Source organism: Heloderma suspectum, chromosome 1 (assembly GCF_057233095.1).
Source record: "Heloderma suspectum isolate Gila_16-S chromosome 1, 16-S_ref, whole genome shotgun sequence".
Classification (NCBI taxonomy): Eukaryota; Metazoa; Chordata; class Lepidosauria; order Squamata; family Helodermatidae; genus Heloderma; species Heloderma suspectum.
The window spans coordinates 137,922,671-137,937,689 of record NC_139458.1 but is presented as its reverse complement, the minus strand read 5'-3'; the positions used below and the strand labels follow the sequence as shown (position 1 = coordinate 137,937,689).

General features: G+C 46.7%; 1 protein-coding gene across 7 annotated transcripts in view; it reads left to right on the top strand.

The window, feature by feature from the left end:
* Positions 1-11,545, top strand: part of CTNND1 (catenin delta 1) — a 68,035-nt gene extending 56,490 nt beyond the window's left edge. For 5 of the 7 annotated variants that reach the window (XM_084859875.1, XM_084859857.1, XM_084859853.1 and 2 more), the window contains 7 exons: positions 417-567; positions 2,795-2,987; positions 3,094-3,208; positions 4,089-4,176; positions 6,361-6,408; positions 8,394-8,485; positions 9,278-11,545. In XM_084859875.1, the coding sequence (XP_084716001.1) occupies positions 417-567; positions 2,795-2,987; positions 3,094-3,208; positions 4,089-4,176; positions 6,361-6,408; positions 8,394-8,485; positions 9,278-9,289 (699 nt within the window). In that variant the 3' untranslated portion in view covers positions 9,290-11,545. Of the gene's footprint in view, positions 1-416; positions 568-2,794; positions 2,988-3,093; positions 3,209-4,088; positions 4,177-6,360; positions 6,409-8,393; positions 8,486-8,916; positions 9,103-9,277 lie in introns of those variants that run through there. The other 2 variants (XR_014792507.1, XM_084859847.1) reach the window with 2 other exon arrangements.
* The last annotated feature ends 3,474 nt before the right edge of the window (positions 11,546-15,019 follow it).

The following is a 15,019-nucleotide window of genomic DNA, read 5'->3' as shown; positions in this document are numbered from 1 at the left end:
ACCTTGTGTCCAAGTCTCCCTTGGATAATATTTCAGACCGAGACTGAAGGTTTCGTATGTCGCCTCGGGGCGATGGGGAATTTCCGGAATGGAACAGTGAAGTCAACATTGTGGTCAAAAGGCATGTGGCTGGCTCAGTGTTAACTGTAAAATTAAACAGCTGGTCTCAGGGAGCATATATTGCTGGAGTACTGGGTTGACTGTGGGCTGTGGCTACGAGATTACTGTAGGAAACTGAGCTTGCCCTGTAGGAAGGTTGTGGGTGAGGGAACACAGAAGTAAGGTCAGGGGCATCTTGTTCTAGGAGCATGAGCAGAAAGTGCTGTCCTGTATGTGGGACAACACCACCCCCTGCCCCCCCCACCGGGTCCCATGTAGCTCTTATTTCAACTGAGTACCTGTGTTGTCTCTTACAGTATGGGCGGTACATTCGCTCTGCGTTGCGCCAGGAAAAAGGTCTCTCTGCCGTTGCTGACCTGCTGACCCATGACAGCGAGCGCGTTGTGAAAGCTGCTTCTGGAGCCCTGCGCAACCTGGCAGTGGATTCCCGTAATAAAGAGCTGATAGGTGAGAACAGAACAGGGAAGGGGCTTTCCGTTTTGCAGATTTCTTATCCTGTCTCAGATGTTGGTCTGGGTAACGTGCATCTTAAAGAAGTTAATTGCACCCCATCTTGTAATGCATGCTTTCTCAGTTAGGCCCAGTCACCTGGTCGGGCAGACGAAAGCTCTTGTACCAGAGAAGGGATGCAATATGTTTATGGTGTGTGGTCAGTTTTAAAAAATAAAGAAGGGACCATTTTTGATCATGAATCATAGTGGGGCCAAACAGCCCGAGGTAATGTTAGAGTTCAAGCCATTTAAGGCTTTCTAGATTAGCTTTAGCTTGATAAATGTTTGGAATTTGGTGCCTGATACTTTGGCTGATTTCCCCATCCCCACCATCACTTTTGATAATTTGGGCTTGACTCCACCAACTTACCTTGTGAAGTTGTAGATTAAAATCAGACTTTAGCTTCCTGGGTTACTAAAACCAGTCTCTCTCCTGGCTGGGGGATGCTGGGAGTTGTAGTCCATCACAAAAAGGAGGAACCTGGGAACTACAGACCAGTCAGTCTGACATCAATCCCTGGGAAAATTCTGGAGCAGATCATAAAGCAATCCATCTGGAAGCACCTTGACAACAATGCCGTGATTACTCGAAGCCAACATGGATTTGTCAAAAACAAGTCCTGCCAGACAAATCTGATCTCATTTTTTGATCAAGTAACCTCCCTTGTAGACCGTGGGAATGCTGTAGACATCATATACCTCGACTTCAGCAAAGCTTTCGACAAAGTGCCCCATGATATCCTGATGAGCAAACTAGCTCGAAGTGGGCTAGATGAAACAACGATCCGGTGGATCCACAGTTGGCTACAGAATCGGACTCAAAGAGTGCTTATCAATGGGACCTTCTCAAACTGGGGAGAGGTAACGAGTGGGGTACCGCAGGGCTCAGTCCTGGGCCCAGTGCTCTTCAACATTTTTATTAATGACTTGGAGGAGGAGGTGCAGGGAATGCTGATAAAATTTGCAGATGACACAAAATTGGGAGGGATAGCTAATACTTTGGAAGACAGAAACAAAATTCAAAGTGATCTGGATAGACTGGAGCGCTGGGCAGAAAACAACAGAATGGCATTTAATAGGGACAAATGCCAAGTTCTGCACCTAGGAAAAAGAAACCAAATGCACAGTTACAAGATGGGGGATACGTGGCTCAACCACACTACGAGCGAGAAGGATCTTGGAATTGTTGTCGATCACAAGCTGAATATGAGCCAGCAATGTGATGTGGCTGCAAAAAAGGCCAATGCTCTTTTGGGCTGCATTCATAGAAGCATCGCTTCCAAATCCCGGGAAGTACTAGTTCCCCTCTACTCAGCACTGGTTAGGCCTCATCTGGAGTACTGTGTCCAGTTCTGGGCACCACACTTTAAGAAGGATGCAGACAAACTGGAGAGGGTTCAGAGGAGGGCAACAAAGATGATCAGGGGACTGGAAACAAAGCCCTATGAAGAGAGACTGAAAGAACTGGGCATGTTTAGCCTTGAGAAGAGAAGACTGAGGGGAGATATGATAGCACTCTTGAAGTACTTGAAAGGTTGTCACAGAGAAGAAGGCCAGGATCTCTTCTTGATCATCCCAGAGTGCAGGACACAGAATAATGGGCTCAAGTTACAGGAAGCCAGATTCTGGCTGAACATCAGGAAAAACTTCCTGAGTGTCAGAGCAATACGACAATGGAACCAATTACCCAGGGAGGTGGTGGGCTCTCCCACACTGGAGGCCTTCAAGACGAGGCTGGACAGCCATTTGTCAGGGATGCTCTGACTTGGATTCCTGCATTGAGCAGGGGGTTGGACTCGATGGCCTTGTAGGCCCCTTCCAACCCTACTATTCTATGATTCTATGATTCTACATCTGGAGAGCACCAGGTTGGTCAAGGCTAAGCTATAGCACGTTGTTATTTTTCCCTTTTCCTGCCACTTAACTAAATAAGGCTTGGCTGACAACTTTGTCTCCCAGGCAAGAGACTGAAGAGCTTTGAACTGTAATTCCCTGATATGAGAACACCATCTCGGAGCTTTATGCAGCCCTTCTCATATCCCACTTCCGATAGGAGAGCCTCCAAGGGCACTTGAAGAGTTCAGGCAGGGGCTGCAGGATGTGGAGACCCCTCTTGTCTTCTGCCCACCTCTATTCATAATGTTTCTTTCTCCTAACCAACTCTGATCTACTCCCACTCCTAGGTAAACATGCCATCCCCAGTTTAGTGAAGAATTTGCCAGGGGGACAACAGATGCCGGCCAAGAACCTCTCGGAAGACACTGTGGTCTCTGTGCTAAATACTATAAATGAGGTTATTGTGGACAACTTGGAAGCAGCAAAGAAACTGCGGGAGACGCAAGGCATCGAGAAGCTAGTGCTGATCAACAAATCTGGGTGGGTGCAGTGTGCTCTCTCTCTCCCCCCTCCCTCCCTCCCTCCCTCCAGGTGCTTGTGATCTAGGCTGTTAATTCTTTTGTAATACCTTTCTGTTCTCTCCTAGGAACCGCTCAGAGAGAGAAGTCAGAGCAGCTGCTCTTGTATTGCAGACCATCTGGGGCTATAAAGAGTTGCGGAAGCCGCTGGAGAAAGAAGGGTGGAAGAAGGCTGACTTCCAGGTATCTGGAGCCTGGATGGGTGTTGTGGAAGGACTTTGGGGTATGGGGAGGAAGAAGGGTGGGTCATGCTTTGTCCGATAAATGTGAGTCAGAGATGGGCTTGATGAGCCTGCCTCAGGTTGTACTATCAGGTATTTTATGACTGGATGAGCCGCTTCTGTGGCCAACATTGTGCCTTTAAAAATAAATAAAGGTGCAGTTATAGTTCCTAGCCTAGAAACCAGATCAAGCCAACTCACAGAAGAGGTTCAGTGGCTGCTTTGTGGAAGCCAAGGATCGTGTCAGTCCTTGCATGTCACTGGCCCTTGCCTTGTAAACATTTGTGCTTGAGGGCACAGCTTTCTTACTGTACATCTTTCTTATTTTATTTATTATACTTAGAATGTCAATACTCTTACATTTCCCCAAGGTGGTGTGCCTAGTATATTCCCCCTTTTTATCCTCACGACATCCCTGTGAAATAGGTTAGGCTGAGAGACAGTGACTGGCCCAAAGTCACCCACTGAGCCTTGTGAGTAGGGATTCACGCCAGGGTCTCCCTGCAGTCTTGTTTCTAGTCCCACATTCTAACCAGTACACCACACCAGCTCAAAAGAACAAAGGAAAAAGCCTGTGTATCTAGGCCTTCCATCAAAGTTTTACCTTGCACAGTCTCGACCTGTGGATGTTGTCTTTTGAGCATACAACATCCACAGAGGTGAATATCTGTAGACTGGCCATCTTCTAAGGATGCTGGATGTAGGTGGGTGGGTGCTCCTGATGCCTCCAGGCACTAGATGGCAGCATATACTGCCAAATACTGAGGAAATAGCTGGGAGATTAGGTATATAAGCCCTGTCTCATGACAGCATAAGTGTACTGAACAATTCCTTCTTCTCAGGTGCAGCAGAATAATGCCTCTAGAAGTCAGGGTGGCAATTCCTTTGATGACAGCACCTTGCCCCTCATTGATAAGAACCAAAAAGGAGGTAGGTAGAGGACTGGTCATAATCTACATCAGAAATCCCAGGTTCGGTGCCAGGAAAAAGGGGGCCCAGTTCATATGTTTCCTGGGGCTTTTGTGTGGTGAAGGAGAATGGAACACAGGAAGCTGCCTTACACAGAGATTAGTCACTGTTTAACTCTGTATTGTTTGTACTCACTGCCAGCAGCTCTCCAGAGTTTCAAGACAGGAGTCTTTTTATTGAGCTGGGGCTGCCTCACAAACATCCAGTGGTGTGGATGAGGCCTCCACACCATCGCACACTTGTGGGGCTGTCCAGGCTCAATGTTGTTTAGACATTAGGATGGGCGCTTGGCTCCTTTTTCACAGTAAGACTCGGGTAAAGTTTAAAAATCGGCCTGCAGAGAAGGCTAAATTATGCATATGGGTGCATGCATATATATGTAGTATGTTTATGCTACTGGAGTAACGTGGATAGGAACACTGTTGGATAGGAACGCTGTTGGATAGGAACACTGTTTTACCAGAGGGGTAGCAGCTGCAACACAGGCAATGTTCTCTTACTGCAGTGATGTACAGAAGCTGCACTGCTTCACTCTTGGAACAGTTATGTGAATGATGCCTTTTTGCACAACTCCAGTTTGCATGCTTTACCACCCTCCCTTGATGTTGGTTATCCTGAGATGGCTGTACTGTTCCTCCTCACACCACAGGCAGGGCCATGTGGGTCAGTGCAGACTGTTGAGCTTCCATTGGAGGACACCCCCCCTTGCTACTCCACAGCCGGAGGGTTCTTCTGGCATGCATACAGGGGGTATGGTCAAGAGAACCTACTACAGGGTACCAAGGCAGGGCAGGCAGTCATGCAGGGCACAGAAGCTTCATCCCCTGCTCCTGTGAGCCATTTGTAAACTCTGCATACTCTCAAACCCACTTTAACGACAGTTGATACTAGGAACTTCAGGAGAACTGGAGTGGAATCTATGTGTGGATCGGCTTTCCTAGGAATCCATCACGTCAGGATGCAGGCAGGGGGAGTTAGATATTTTGAATGCATTCTTGTGTGTGGGGAACATCTGGGAAGAGGGAAGAATGCCAGATTTTGCTTATACAAAACTTGGCACCGCAGGGAATAGAGTTCACCCTAACATTCAAGTCTCTTATGTGAGTGGCAGGAGAGAGCAAACCTACATGGATACTCGTATGCCTATTAGCTGTCAAGCCATGTTCAAAGTTTTGTTGACATACAAAGCCCTAAACAACTCGGGGACCAGGATATCTAGCAAACGGTCTTCCCCTATATACACCAAATTGGCCCCCGAGATCTTTTGAGGAAGCCTTGTTGGTCATCCCGTGTTCATCAAGTAACAGCATGTCGGTGGGCCTTCTTAGTAGAGCCACCCACCTTCTGGCGTACTCTCCCATGTGTGGTCCAAGAGGCACCTCTTGAAGACAAACCTGTTTACTCAGGCTTTCCCTGATGTGTATTTGCACTGCTCTGTTTTACCATGTCTGTAATTTTTTAATGTATTCATTATTTTCTATTGTTTTTCTATTGGCTTTTCTATTGTATTTTATATATTTCTCATCTAAACCACTTAAAGATCTTATATCAAGCAGTATATAAGTAGTTTAAATAATTCTATATGCATATATACTTTTAAGCTCCCTTCATCGTATTTAGAAGGCTCTCAAAGGTATTCTCTCTTTAGCAATGCTTTTCAGGTGATCTTGGTTTTCTGCCTTTTTGGAGTTGTATTTTACTTAATACTGGTTTTAGCTGCAACTTGATTGCATGATTTATTTATTTTTTAATGGTACTGCATTATTATTGTGAGCTATAGTGAGGGATCATCAGTTGAATGGCAAGATATAAACTGGATGAATGCTTTTGTTTTCCAAAGAATCAAGGATAGCTCCATGTTAAAAACAGCGCAAAATGTTGTAATTTAAAACTGTCAAAGTTAATTTAAAAGAGTGATAATCAGAATAAGCATATTGTCTTCTAATAATAGCTCGGCATTTCTACCATCGTGGAAAAGGGGAGAGGCAAAATTACCTGCAGTCTTCCAGCTCATAGGAAACTTCTGCCAGCACCCTCCTCTAATGAGTAGCTGTTTAAGACAAGTATAGGTAGACGAGTACCACATGGTTGAAACCAGGAGTCAGGTTTCTGCATCTAACCGTTCTGACTTTATTTTCTCCCTAGACAAGAAATCCTCTCGAGAGGAGATCCAGATGGGCAACATGGGGCCAGGTATGCAAGCTTCAGTGGAAAAAAGGACAAGAGGATGTTTGAGGTTTTTGACATACCCAGGAGGGGTGCTGCTGCTGGATAAGCCCCACCACCATCCTTGCTTCTGTATAGCTCCAAAAGTGTGTCAAGCCTGCCTCCATAACCTGCTATGGCACAGATGCTCTACCATCTCTAGCTAAATCCTGTGCATGTGTATCAGCAGTCCATCCCACTCTGGTTGTGTAGATGCTGTGTTTCGGTCCTTGCCAACACTGCCCATCACCCCACCCAGCTAGCTAATCCTCCTGCCAGCGTGACCCCCTACCACTGAATAGCTGGGATTCTAGCTTTGCCTAGAAGAAGCATCTCCATGCTCTTGCTGCTGGAGTCTGGGAAAAAGGAAGTTCAGTTCTTTTCTGGGGCAGTTGCATTCTCTGGCTTCAGTATGCCTTCCTCTCTCTACTGCTAGCAAATACCTCTTGCTACAGAAGGGGCTGCATTGGGGAGATTTTCCAAGCAAGCCAAAGGTTTCGACCCCTCCAGTTCTGCCTCATTTTGGCAAGGCTGATCTCTCTCTCTCTCTCTCTCTCTCTCTCTCTCTCTCTCTCTCAAATGTCTGCAGCTAATGTATGTATGCTACTCTTTGGCTGACAGGGCAGTTCTAGGAACTAGGACTGGCATCCCTCCCTCTCTGAAACAAGGAGGAAGGTGTGTTAGTGGGCATGTTGCACCCTAGGGCAGGGGTGGAGAACCTGAGGCCTAGGGGCCAAATCCAGCCCTCCACCGTCCCCCAGATGGCCACGCCCCCTTTCCTCCAACTACTGATTGTTGGGTGGTTTCCTGGCTTTTGTGCAGTTTTTCCCCCATTCTAAAAGGTTGAAATGCCTCCCCTAAGGCTCAGTTCCTGGCAGTAAGAGCTTTAAGCTGCAGTATGTTTTTTGTATTTTTGGCCCTGCTCCTTTTGCCTTTGGCTGTGCCCACCACTGGAATGCAGCCCCTAAGAGTTTCTCCAAGATTAAATTCGGTCCTCGGGATGAAAGAGGTTCCCCACCACTACTCAGGGGAGTCCCAGGGCGGGGCAGCACATTCTGGGTCGATCTGCTTGCCAGTTCCATAGAGCTAGCTAGCAGGTATGATTACTGGGTGGGGAGGCAGGGGAGAAGAATGCAAAGGAAGTGATAGTGTCCATCATCTGCCCCACCCCTCATACACACCTGCTGGGTTCGCACATAACAGTAACCCATGGTATGGGTTGTTCAATTCCGGGTTGTTATGATGGGTGAACAACCGACACGCCAACAAACCATGATTTGCTAACTTCAAACAACCCAGAAAGATAACTTGGGTTGTGAACTCCGGGTTGTTTAAATCATGAGTTGTTATGTGTGAATCCAGAACCGTGGGTTGTTCATGAGTTGTTTGGCCAGGTTACAGAGGCGGGGGGAGGAGTGTTTTTTTAAAAAAAAAACTCCCAGTGGCTCTACATGCTAGTATTACAATGCTGCAAAGGCATTTGAGATATGGGGAAGGAGGAAGGAAACAACCTAGGGATTGGGAAAACAAACCACGGTTTATTCAATCATCTGCCAGCCAAACCCTGGGTAAGGCAGCAAACCATGGGTTAAACCTTGGGTTAGTGTTATGTGCAAACCAGGTATATATTCAACAAATCATCCTTGTTTGTGTTCATTCTATTTATAATTCACTTCATTCCAAAGCTTAAGGTGGTGACGTGGTGGTGGTGGTGCCGCTGTGCACCCATGAAAGTGCACTCATTCCTCCCCAATATAAGTTTGTCCCAAGAGCAATCCTTAGTGTGCACACATGTCTCCTGATTTGCTACGTATGGTGGCAAGGAAGGAGAAAGTGACGCTTGTTCCCTGGCTGACTGGTGAGATGCAAGGATGACTGTGGGGTGTAGGAAGGGAAGCTTGTGTCCCCTGGCAGCCCACCTACCTTGGACCTGTGTGAATTTTTCTCATATCAAGTGTCCCCCTTGATTTCAGACAACTACTCTACACTGAATGAGCGGGAACATAATAGGACATTGGACCGATCTGGAGAAGAAATGGAATCTATGAAGGGAGCACCACTGATGGTAAATACCTGGGATATCCATTGATTGAGGCCTCTGGGGCCTTACCAAGCACTTAGTGGTTCTAGGCATTGAGGTAGCAAGAAATGGTGAGTTGGACAGGGAAAGGCTGGAATCGGTGAATGGGAAGCTTCGGAAATGGCTGCTCAAAGCTTTGAAAGGCCAAGGATTTCTAGGACTAGAGAATGCATTGGGAATAGTGCTGGTACATACCATCTCTCTTCCTCCCCACCACCACACCCCAGTGTTTTGGCGGCTTGCTAAGGTGTTACTAAGTAACTAACCCTAACTGTATTGACTTTTCCGCTTTCAGCTCAGCGTCTCCTTCACTTTCCCCTGTGACTTTTCACTTAGACTCCTTGTCCCTCTGCCTGCCTGCCCCCCCCCCCCCACACATAACATGCCATCCTTACTAACAGCACATATGTCTACAGCAGGAGGAAGGGCAGGAATTCCTTGAGGAGAATGACCACTTGTCTTATCCCCCTATGGTATGTTCTTGCTTTCTGACAGTGATCTTCTGCCTCTGTGTTTAAGCGTGAGCGTGTGTGTGTGAGTGTGAGAGAGAGAGAGAGAGAGAGAGAGTTGTCTGCTCCTCCAATCAAACCTTCATAGGGTCTACTCTGGGGTTTTGCTCAACCAATCTTCTTTCAGAGACTCCATGCAGTGCCAAGACTTCATGAGGCTTTGACTGCTTGATGATTCTGTGTCTAATCTGCTTGCCATGGGGAAAGCTGCTGCTTGTTGCTGTTGTACTGTGGCTAACTTTAACCATTTTTTTCTGTCTCTCCACAGCAGAAGATCTAGAGTTGCCACCATCTGCCTTCTCTGTTTTGGGTTTATAACATAACTATGTATAACTCTTTGTGGTGAAATGGACTGACACTTTTTTTAATCTCTTGGCACACAAGTCCAGCCACCCAGCCAAAATGACTGCCCCCCCCCCCGAGCCCAGAGGTCCTCACACGTCCCTGTAGACGGCTGCGCATCCAATCCTCTGGACACTTTTTTGTCTATAATAATTTTCAGAAATGCAGCAATTCCTGAAGACCAAATACTCCTGATGGATCTCACTAGAGCGACTAAGGCAGACAAGCTTAAAAAGTTACAAGCTTCTGCTGTATCCACAGCAGATGATGGAAGCCACTGCTGCAGGAGGATCTCAACTGAACTCGACCATACTGGAACTAGTCTTTCTTAAGGAGATGTGCTGGCTCTCTTCATGGAGAAGAGGAGTGAGAACATGTCTCTTTCTCCTCTTAGCCTATAGAATATATTTTTGTGTGTGATTTCATTTTTTGCAACAAAGGATGCTGGGAATACTGGAACATTCCTGGTGGGGGGTGGTGGTGAGGGAGGGTGGGAGATGACAAAGGAGAGAACAGCTTGTGAGTGGCTGCATCTGGGTCATCTGGATGCAAGATGGCCTTCAAGAGTGCCTCTGTGAGGGGACAGCCCTCTGTATCCTCATAGGCTGAGGAAGAATGTGTGTGTTTTCATCTGTTTTCTCCCGTTTCTTAGTTGCTTCTTGATGGTTTAGTCTGAACTGGGTTAACTCAGAGTTTAGGAAGCTATTTATTTGTGGGAGAAGAGCAGCTTATGGGGTGCAGGGGTTTGAGGGAAAGAGAAGAGAACTGAGTACGTTAAATGAAAGTTTGGTGAAAGGGGCATAAGTCTTCATACCCAAAAGTGGCAATTTTGGCTTTCCCTTGGGGACGACACCATGAAGCATCTGGTTTTGGGTTGCTGATGGATAATTTGGACTTCAGTGGTGGGTGCCTCAGTTGGAGTGCACAGTGGGGGTGGCAGGGCTGATGAAGTGAGAAGTTTGATGATGCTGAAAGTGTGAGGAGGGAGGGAGGGAAGGCAGGCAGGCAGGCAGGCTATCTGTAAATATTTCCCAAATCCTCCCATGCAGGCAGGGGAATGAAATGGTTATCTGTCCCTATTTACACGTGCCTTTCTTTGCCACTGTGAAATAGCTTGGTGCTTTTGCTAGTTTTCAGATAGGAAGATAAGAGTGCCTGGACTGGAGAGAGGGTTTTTTTGGCACAGAGTTACGCTCCTGCTCTCTCCTGACTCCTTGCCTTGGAACCAGAATCCTGATACCGCCTGTGTAGTTGCTGTACTTGGGAGGAGGTGCTTAGCAGTAGCTGAGTCGAGGAGACCAGGAACTCATCTGACAACTACTAAAGGCTCATGGGGCTGGGGAGGGAGAGGTGAAAGCACTGTTGGATGAGGATCATGATGTGCACCTTAATGGCTCCCCTCTTCAGGGAACGAGAGGAATTTAGGGTCTACTTACAGATCTGTGTCCTACTCTGCATGGCAGCAGTAAAGGGGACAATAGTGAGTGGCTCTGGGCACCATATTGGTGACTCCACCTTTTTCTACTGCAGAAGACCACCTTTCCCTTACCCCTCCCACCCTCAGAGCTCTGCCTCAGCCCGGCAACCGTTTGGAACTCCGTTGCCCTCGACTCCTGGAATTCTCTCCACACCAACAGTCCTCGTTGCACAAGAGGGGAAGGCCTAAGGTGGAAGATGCTTGGTGCCTCTGTGCTATGCTCTAATCCCAGTTTTTCTTTCCTTTTGGGGGAGTGGGAGGGATAAAACATGTAAATCAGTTTTCCGAGGGAGGAGTCGCTCAACTTTTCTAATGTAAAACACTATTTCCTTTTAAAAAAAAATCCAGATGAACCAAAAAAAAAATACCCTTCCCCGCTGACCAATTCAGTGCTGTAGGACAGCCTCCCCTCAACCTGGTGCCCCCCTGGATGCGTTGGCCTACAACAGCACCCCCCAGCCAGCCATGCTGGCTGGGGGATGCTGTTGTAGGCCAATGCATCTAGGCGGGCACCAGGTTGTGGAGAGGGTGCTGTAGGAGGGACTAATAACTCACTGATGTTTATTTTGCTTTGTTGCTTTTCCTTTGCACCCCCTGGGGGAGGGGGACATCCTGCTGTTCTTTTGAGTCCTGCGCTCACTCTGTAATGCTTTTTAAATGAAATGATTTTTATATAAATAAAGTTTTAAAGTGTGTATTTGTTAAAACGGAATCGCCTTATCCAAATCTTGTTGAGTCTTGTCTTTTGCCATCTTTCATGGAGAGCGCCTGCTGTCTAAATATGGGTTTCACTCGCTGCAGATTAGTATCCCTGATTTATTTTCTCCATGCTAGACTAGACTCAGTTGCGGAGAGAGAGAGATGGACTTGTCCTTCCTCAGGTGAATTGTAGTTACAAAATAAACCCTGAAAAGTCTGCCAGTCAAGATTTTACAAAGACCATAGTGACTATCTGTTTTCAATTCAACAGCTACCCACTCACCCTTTTTTAAAGCGTCTGAGCGTGTTAGTTTTTATTTGCCCCTTCTATCTGTGACTGGGGTTGTATTAAGCCAAAGTATATAAGCCTAACACTCCATTACTCCCTGCAAAATATGCTTCTGTTCCTGTTGCAGCAAGTGCCATTCGCCACCTGCCAGTAAACTTGGCACAGAGCAGAAGAGGACAACACGCTCTCATAAGGCAAGCCATCCTAATGCGAAGTGTGAGGAGGAATACTGTGGAGTGGACAACACAATTAACTCTCCTGCTGTCAAAGTTATCTCCTCTTCCCGTCCCTAACCTCTCCACTCCAGACACAAGCAGGAAGAAGAAATAGGACTGCTGCTGCTTTCTCTCAGATTGAACAGTCCTTTCAGCAGCATTGATGTTGCATTTCAATTAATCAAATTGAAACATTGCTCCTTTGTCTTCCATGTCGTCACTTTTTAAAACTTGACCTGATACTGGCAGAGAACAGAACTATATTTAAACACACACACCCCTTTGCAGTTCTGGCAAAAGACTTTTCACTGTAGTGTTTCCTTTTCTCAGCTGTTAATGTTTCTCTTCAGGCTGATGATGTTTGCCATTGTTTCCTTTCTTCCACACATTTTTGCATTCATCCTTCCATCCAAGTTGCAGCAGATTCTTTGCAGAATGTGGCAGGAGGGGAAGGGTGAAAGGAGTTCGGATGCCTGGAAGCTCAAATTCCCTACTGCATTTTACATGGTATGCAGGTAGCCAGTGGGCTATCTCTAGTGCTCTATAGTCCCTCAGCCTCTTCTGATAGTTGCCTGCCTGGTGGCCTTCCAGTTCTGCCCTCCCCACGTCCTCGAGTTCTCTGTGCACAGTGCCATTAAAACATGGAATCTTAACTTCAAAGCAAAGAGGGCAGTTGAGAGCATTAACTGAGCCAAGCCTTGGGAATGCCCTTCCCCTCCCCAATAATTTCCATGAGGAATCCAAAACCAGTGCTTAACGAACACGAGACTTTGTTTATTTAGCCTATTCCTGTCTTCCCTGAGGAGCGGAAGGCCGAGTGATGAGAGAAATTTAATGAAGAATGCCAGGAATGGAGCTTAGGCTGGTGAAATGCAAAGCTCGTGTTCCATAAGTGCTGAGCTGTTCCTCCCCTTAGGACGTAACTGTGGCAAAAGAATCACTGGGAAGCAACATCCGATCTTGCTATGACTTTTGCTGATAAAGCCTGAACAGCCTGGCAGACTCGTCTAAACTGGTGAAAACTCCCCAAGCTTCAGCACATTCTGTTGTGGTTTCTCAAATGAGTTACAGAATCTTTGGTTACACACTGAATTTCAAGTGAAGGTTTTGTGACTGGAAGTACACCAGCCTTCCCTAATCTGGTGCCCCAGCTGAGGAATGCTGGGAGTTGCAATCCAGCACATCTGGAGGGGACCAGGTTGGGAATCTGGAAGTTGGGCTAAATCCTGGGTAGAGGGTGGGCAGGCTTGTGCTAGCCCCCAAATGCTACCACTAGCCCAGTTGGAAAAATTCTAAAGTCCACAGGTCTATCAACAACCAGAATAATTTATGCTACTGGTGTCCCACTGGTATGTTTTGGGGACTGCGGTATGGGGAGGATCTTGACTTTCTCTTTACCTGGCCCTGCTGCTGTTTAAACAAAAATTAGATGCATTCACGCATTTAACATCTAGTTTGGCCCAAAGAGTTAAAATATTGGTTTAATGATTAGGGAAAGGAGGCATGCAAGCAACCACAGAGTGACTTGGTGGTAGCTCAAGAGCAAAATGAGCCTTTGGAGACACCCTGATTTGGACCAGCTAAAGCTGGACCTGCTAGTCACTAGTGCATGGTTCATAAGCGTCCTTAACTGTATGGGTGGCTGAGAATATGGCTGGATATTCTACACCATGGTCATGGGAGCTGTGGTTCTCCAGATGATGGACTCCAGTTCCCATCATCCTTGCCATTTGTCATCTGGCTGGGGCTGATGGGAGTTGTGGTCCAGCAACATCTGGAGGACCACAGGTTTCTCACACCTACACACTCCTCCCCCTCCCCTGCTGGCCACAAGCGAAAGAGCTGCTTTAGGCTCCCCTCGGGGCTTTGTGCAGTTAAACGTCACCTCTACGTCCAGATCTATATGCCCCATTTCAAACAGCTTTTGAAATGCCTCTGTTTCCACGGGAAGGGGGTTACTTGCTGTTTGGAAAAACCTTAGCTGAAAGATCCAGTGGGCATGTGGAATTGACTTGGAGCCACATTCTGTACATGCTACAAATAAAGCAGAGTACAAAATGTACGTATATGGCTCGCATCAGCTAATACAATGGCACATGAGCATTTATTTTGTTGTTGCAACTGAGTTTTTCCCAGGCCCGTGCTGAAATTTGGGGGTGGGGGTGGTGACTTTGGCGGCTTAAATATGCTTGAGCTGGCTGATCTTGTGCTGGCTGATCTTGTGCTTGAGCTGGCTGATCTAGGGTGCATTGTGTTTTGTACTCTGGTATCTGCTAGATCACAGTGTAAAAAGGATGACTTTCAAAGTTGAAATGTTTTCTCTTACTGGAATAATTAAACTTGATACTCATCTACCAAAATTTGGGGCGTATAATTGCTGATGAGAGAACAGTGGAACAGAAGAGAGGAAATCTGAAAAGCAAATAGGGCATCTCAGTTTGCTTTTTCATATACACGTTTTGGGGCACTTTCTTAAGGATCCTGGGAGCGTGACAATCCAGGATCCAATTTCAGCATCAAGCACTGGCTTGAAACGCAATCTTATTTGGAAAGAAGTTGGATTCTTTGCATTCCAGGAGCAGCTTTTCCGCACACCAACTTTGGCAAGATGGCTGTTTGCCTCCTAGAAGTTCCTATTTTTTTACAAAGGATACAAGCTGGCTCAGGATGGCACAGTGTGGATTGGCATGTTCTTGCAATTAAGTTGCAAGCAGCGGATTGCAGAAAAACAGGCACTGTATGGTCTAGAATATGTTTCTATGTTCAGTCATGGTGTTCTCTTCTGTATGTGCCTTCAAATGCAGGATGCTTCTCTGCATTGAAAAGGCTTTGGGGGCAGATGGGTTAATGTGACAAAACTGAGACAGTTGGCATGCCCTAGGTCCTGTATAGGCAATAGGAAAAGGTCCACCCTGCAATTTGATTGCTTGTGTTATATTAAAAATGAAACGGATTGTGACAATGAAGAGGCTGGTATGTCTGAACCAT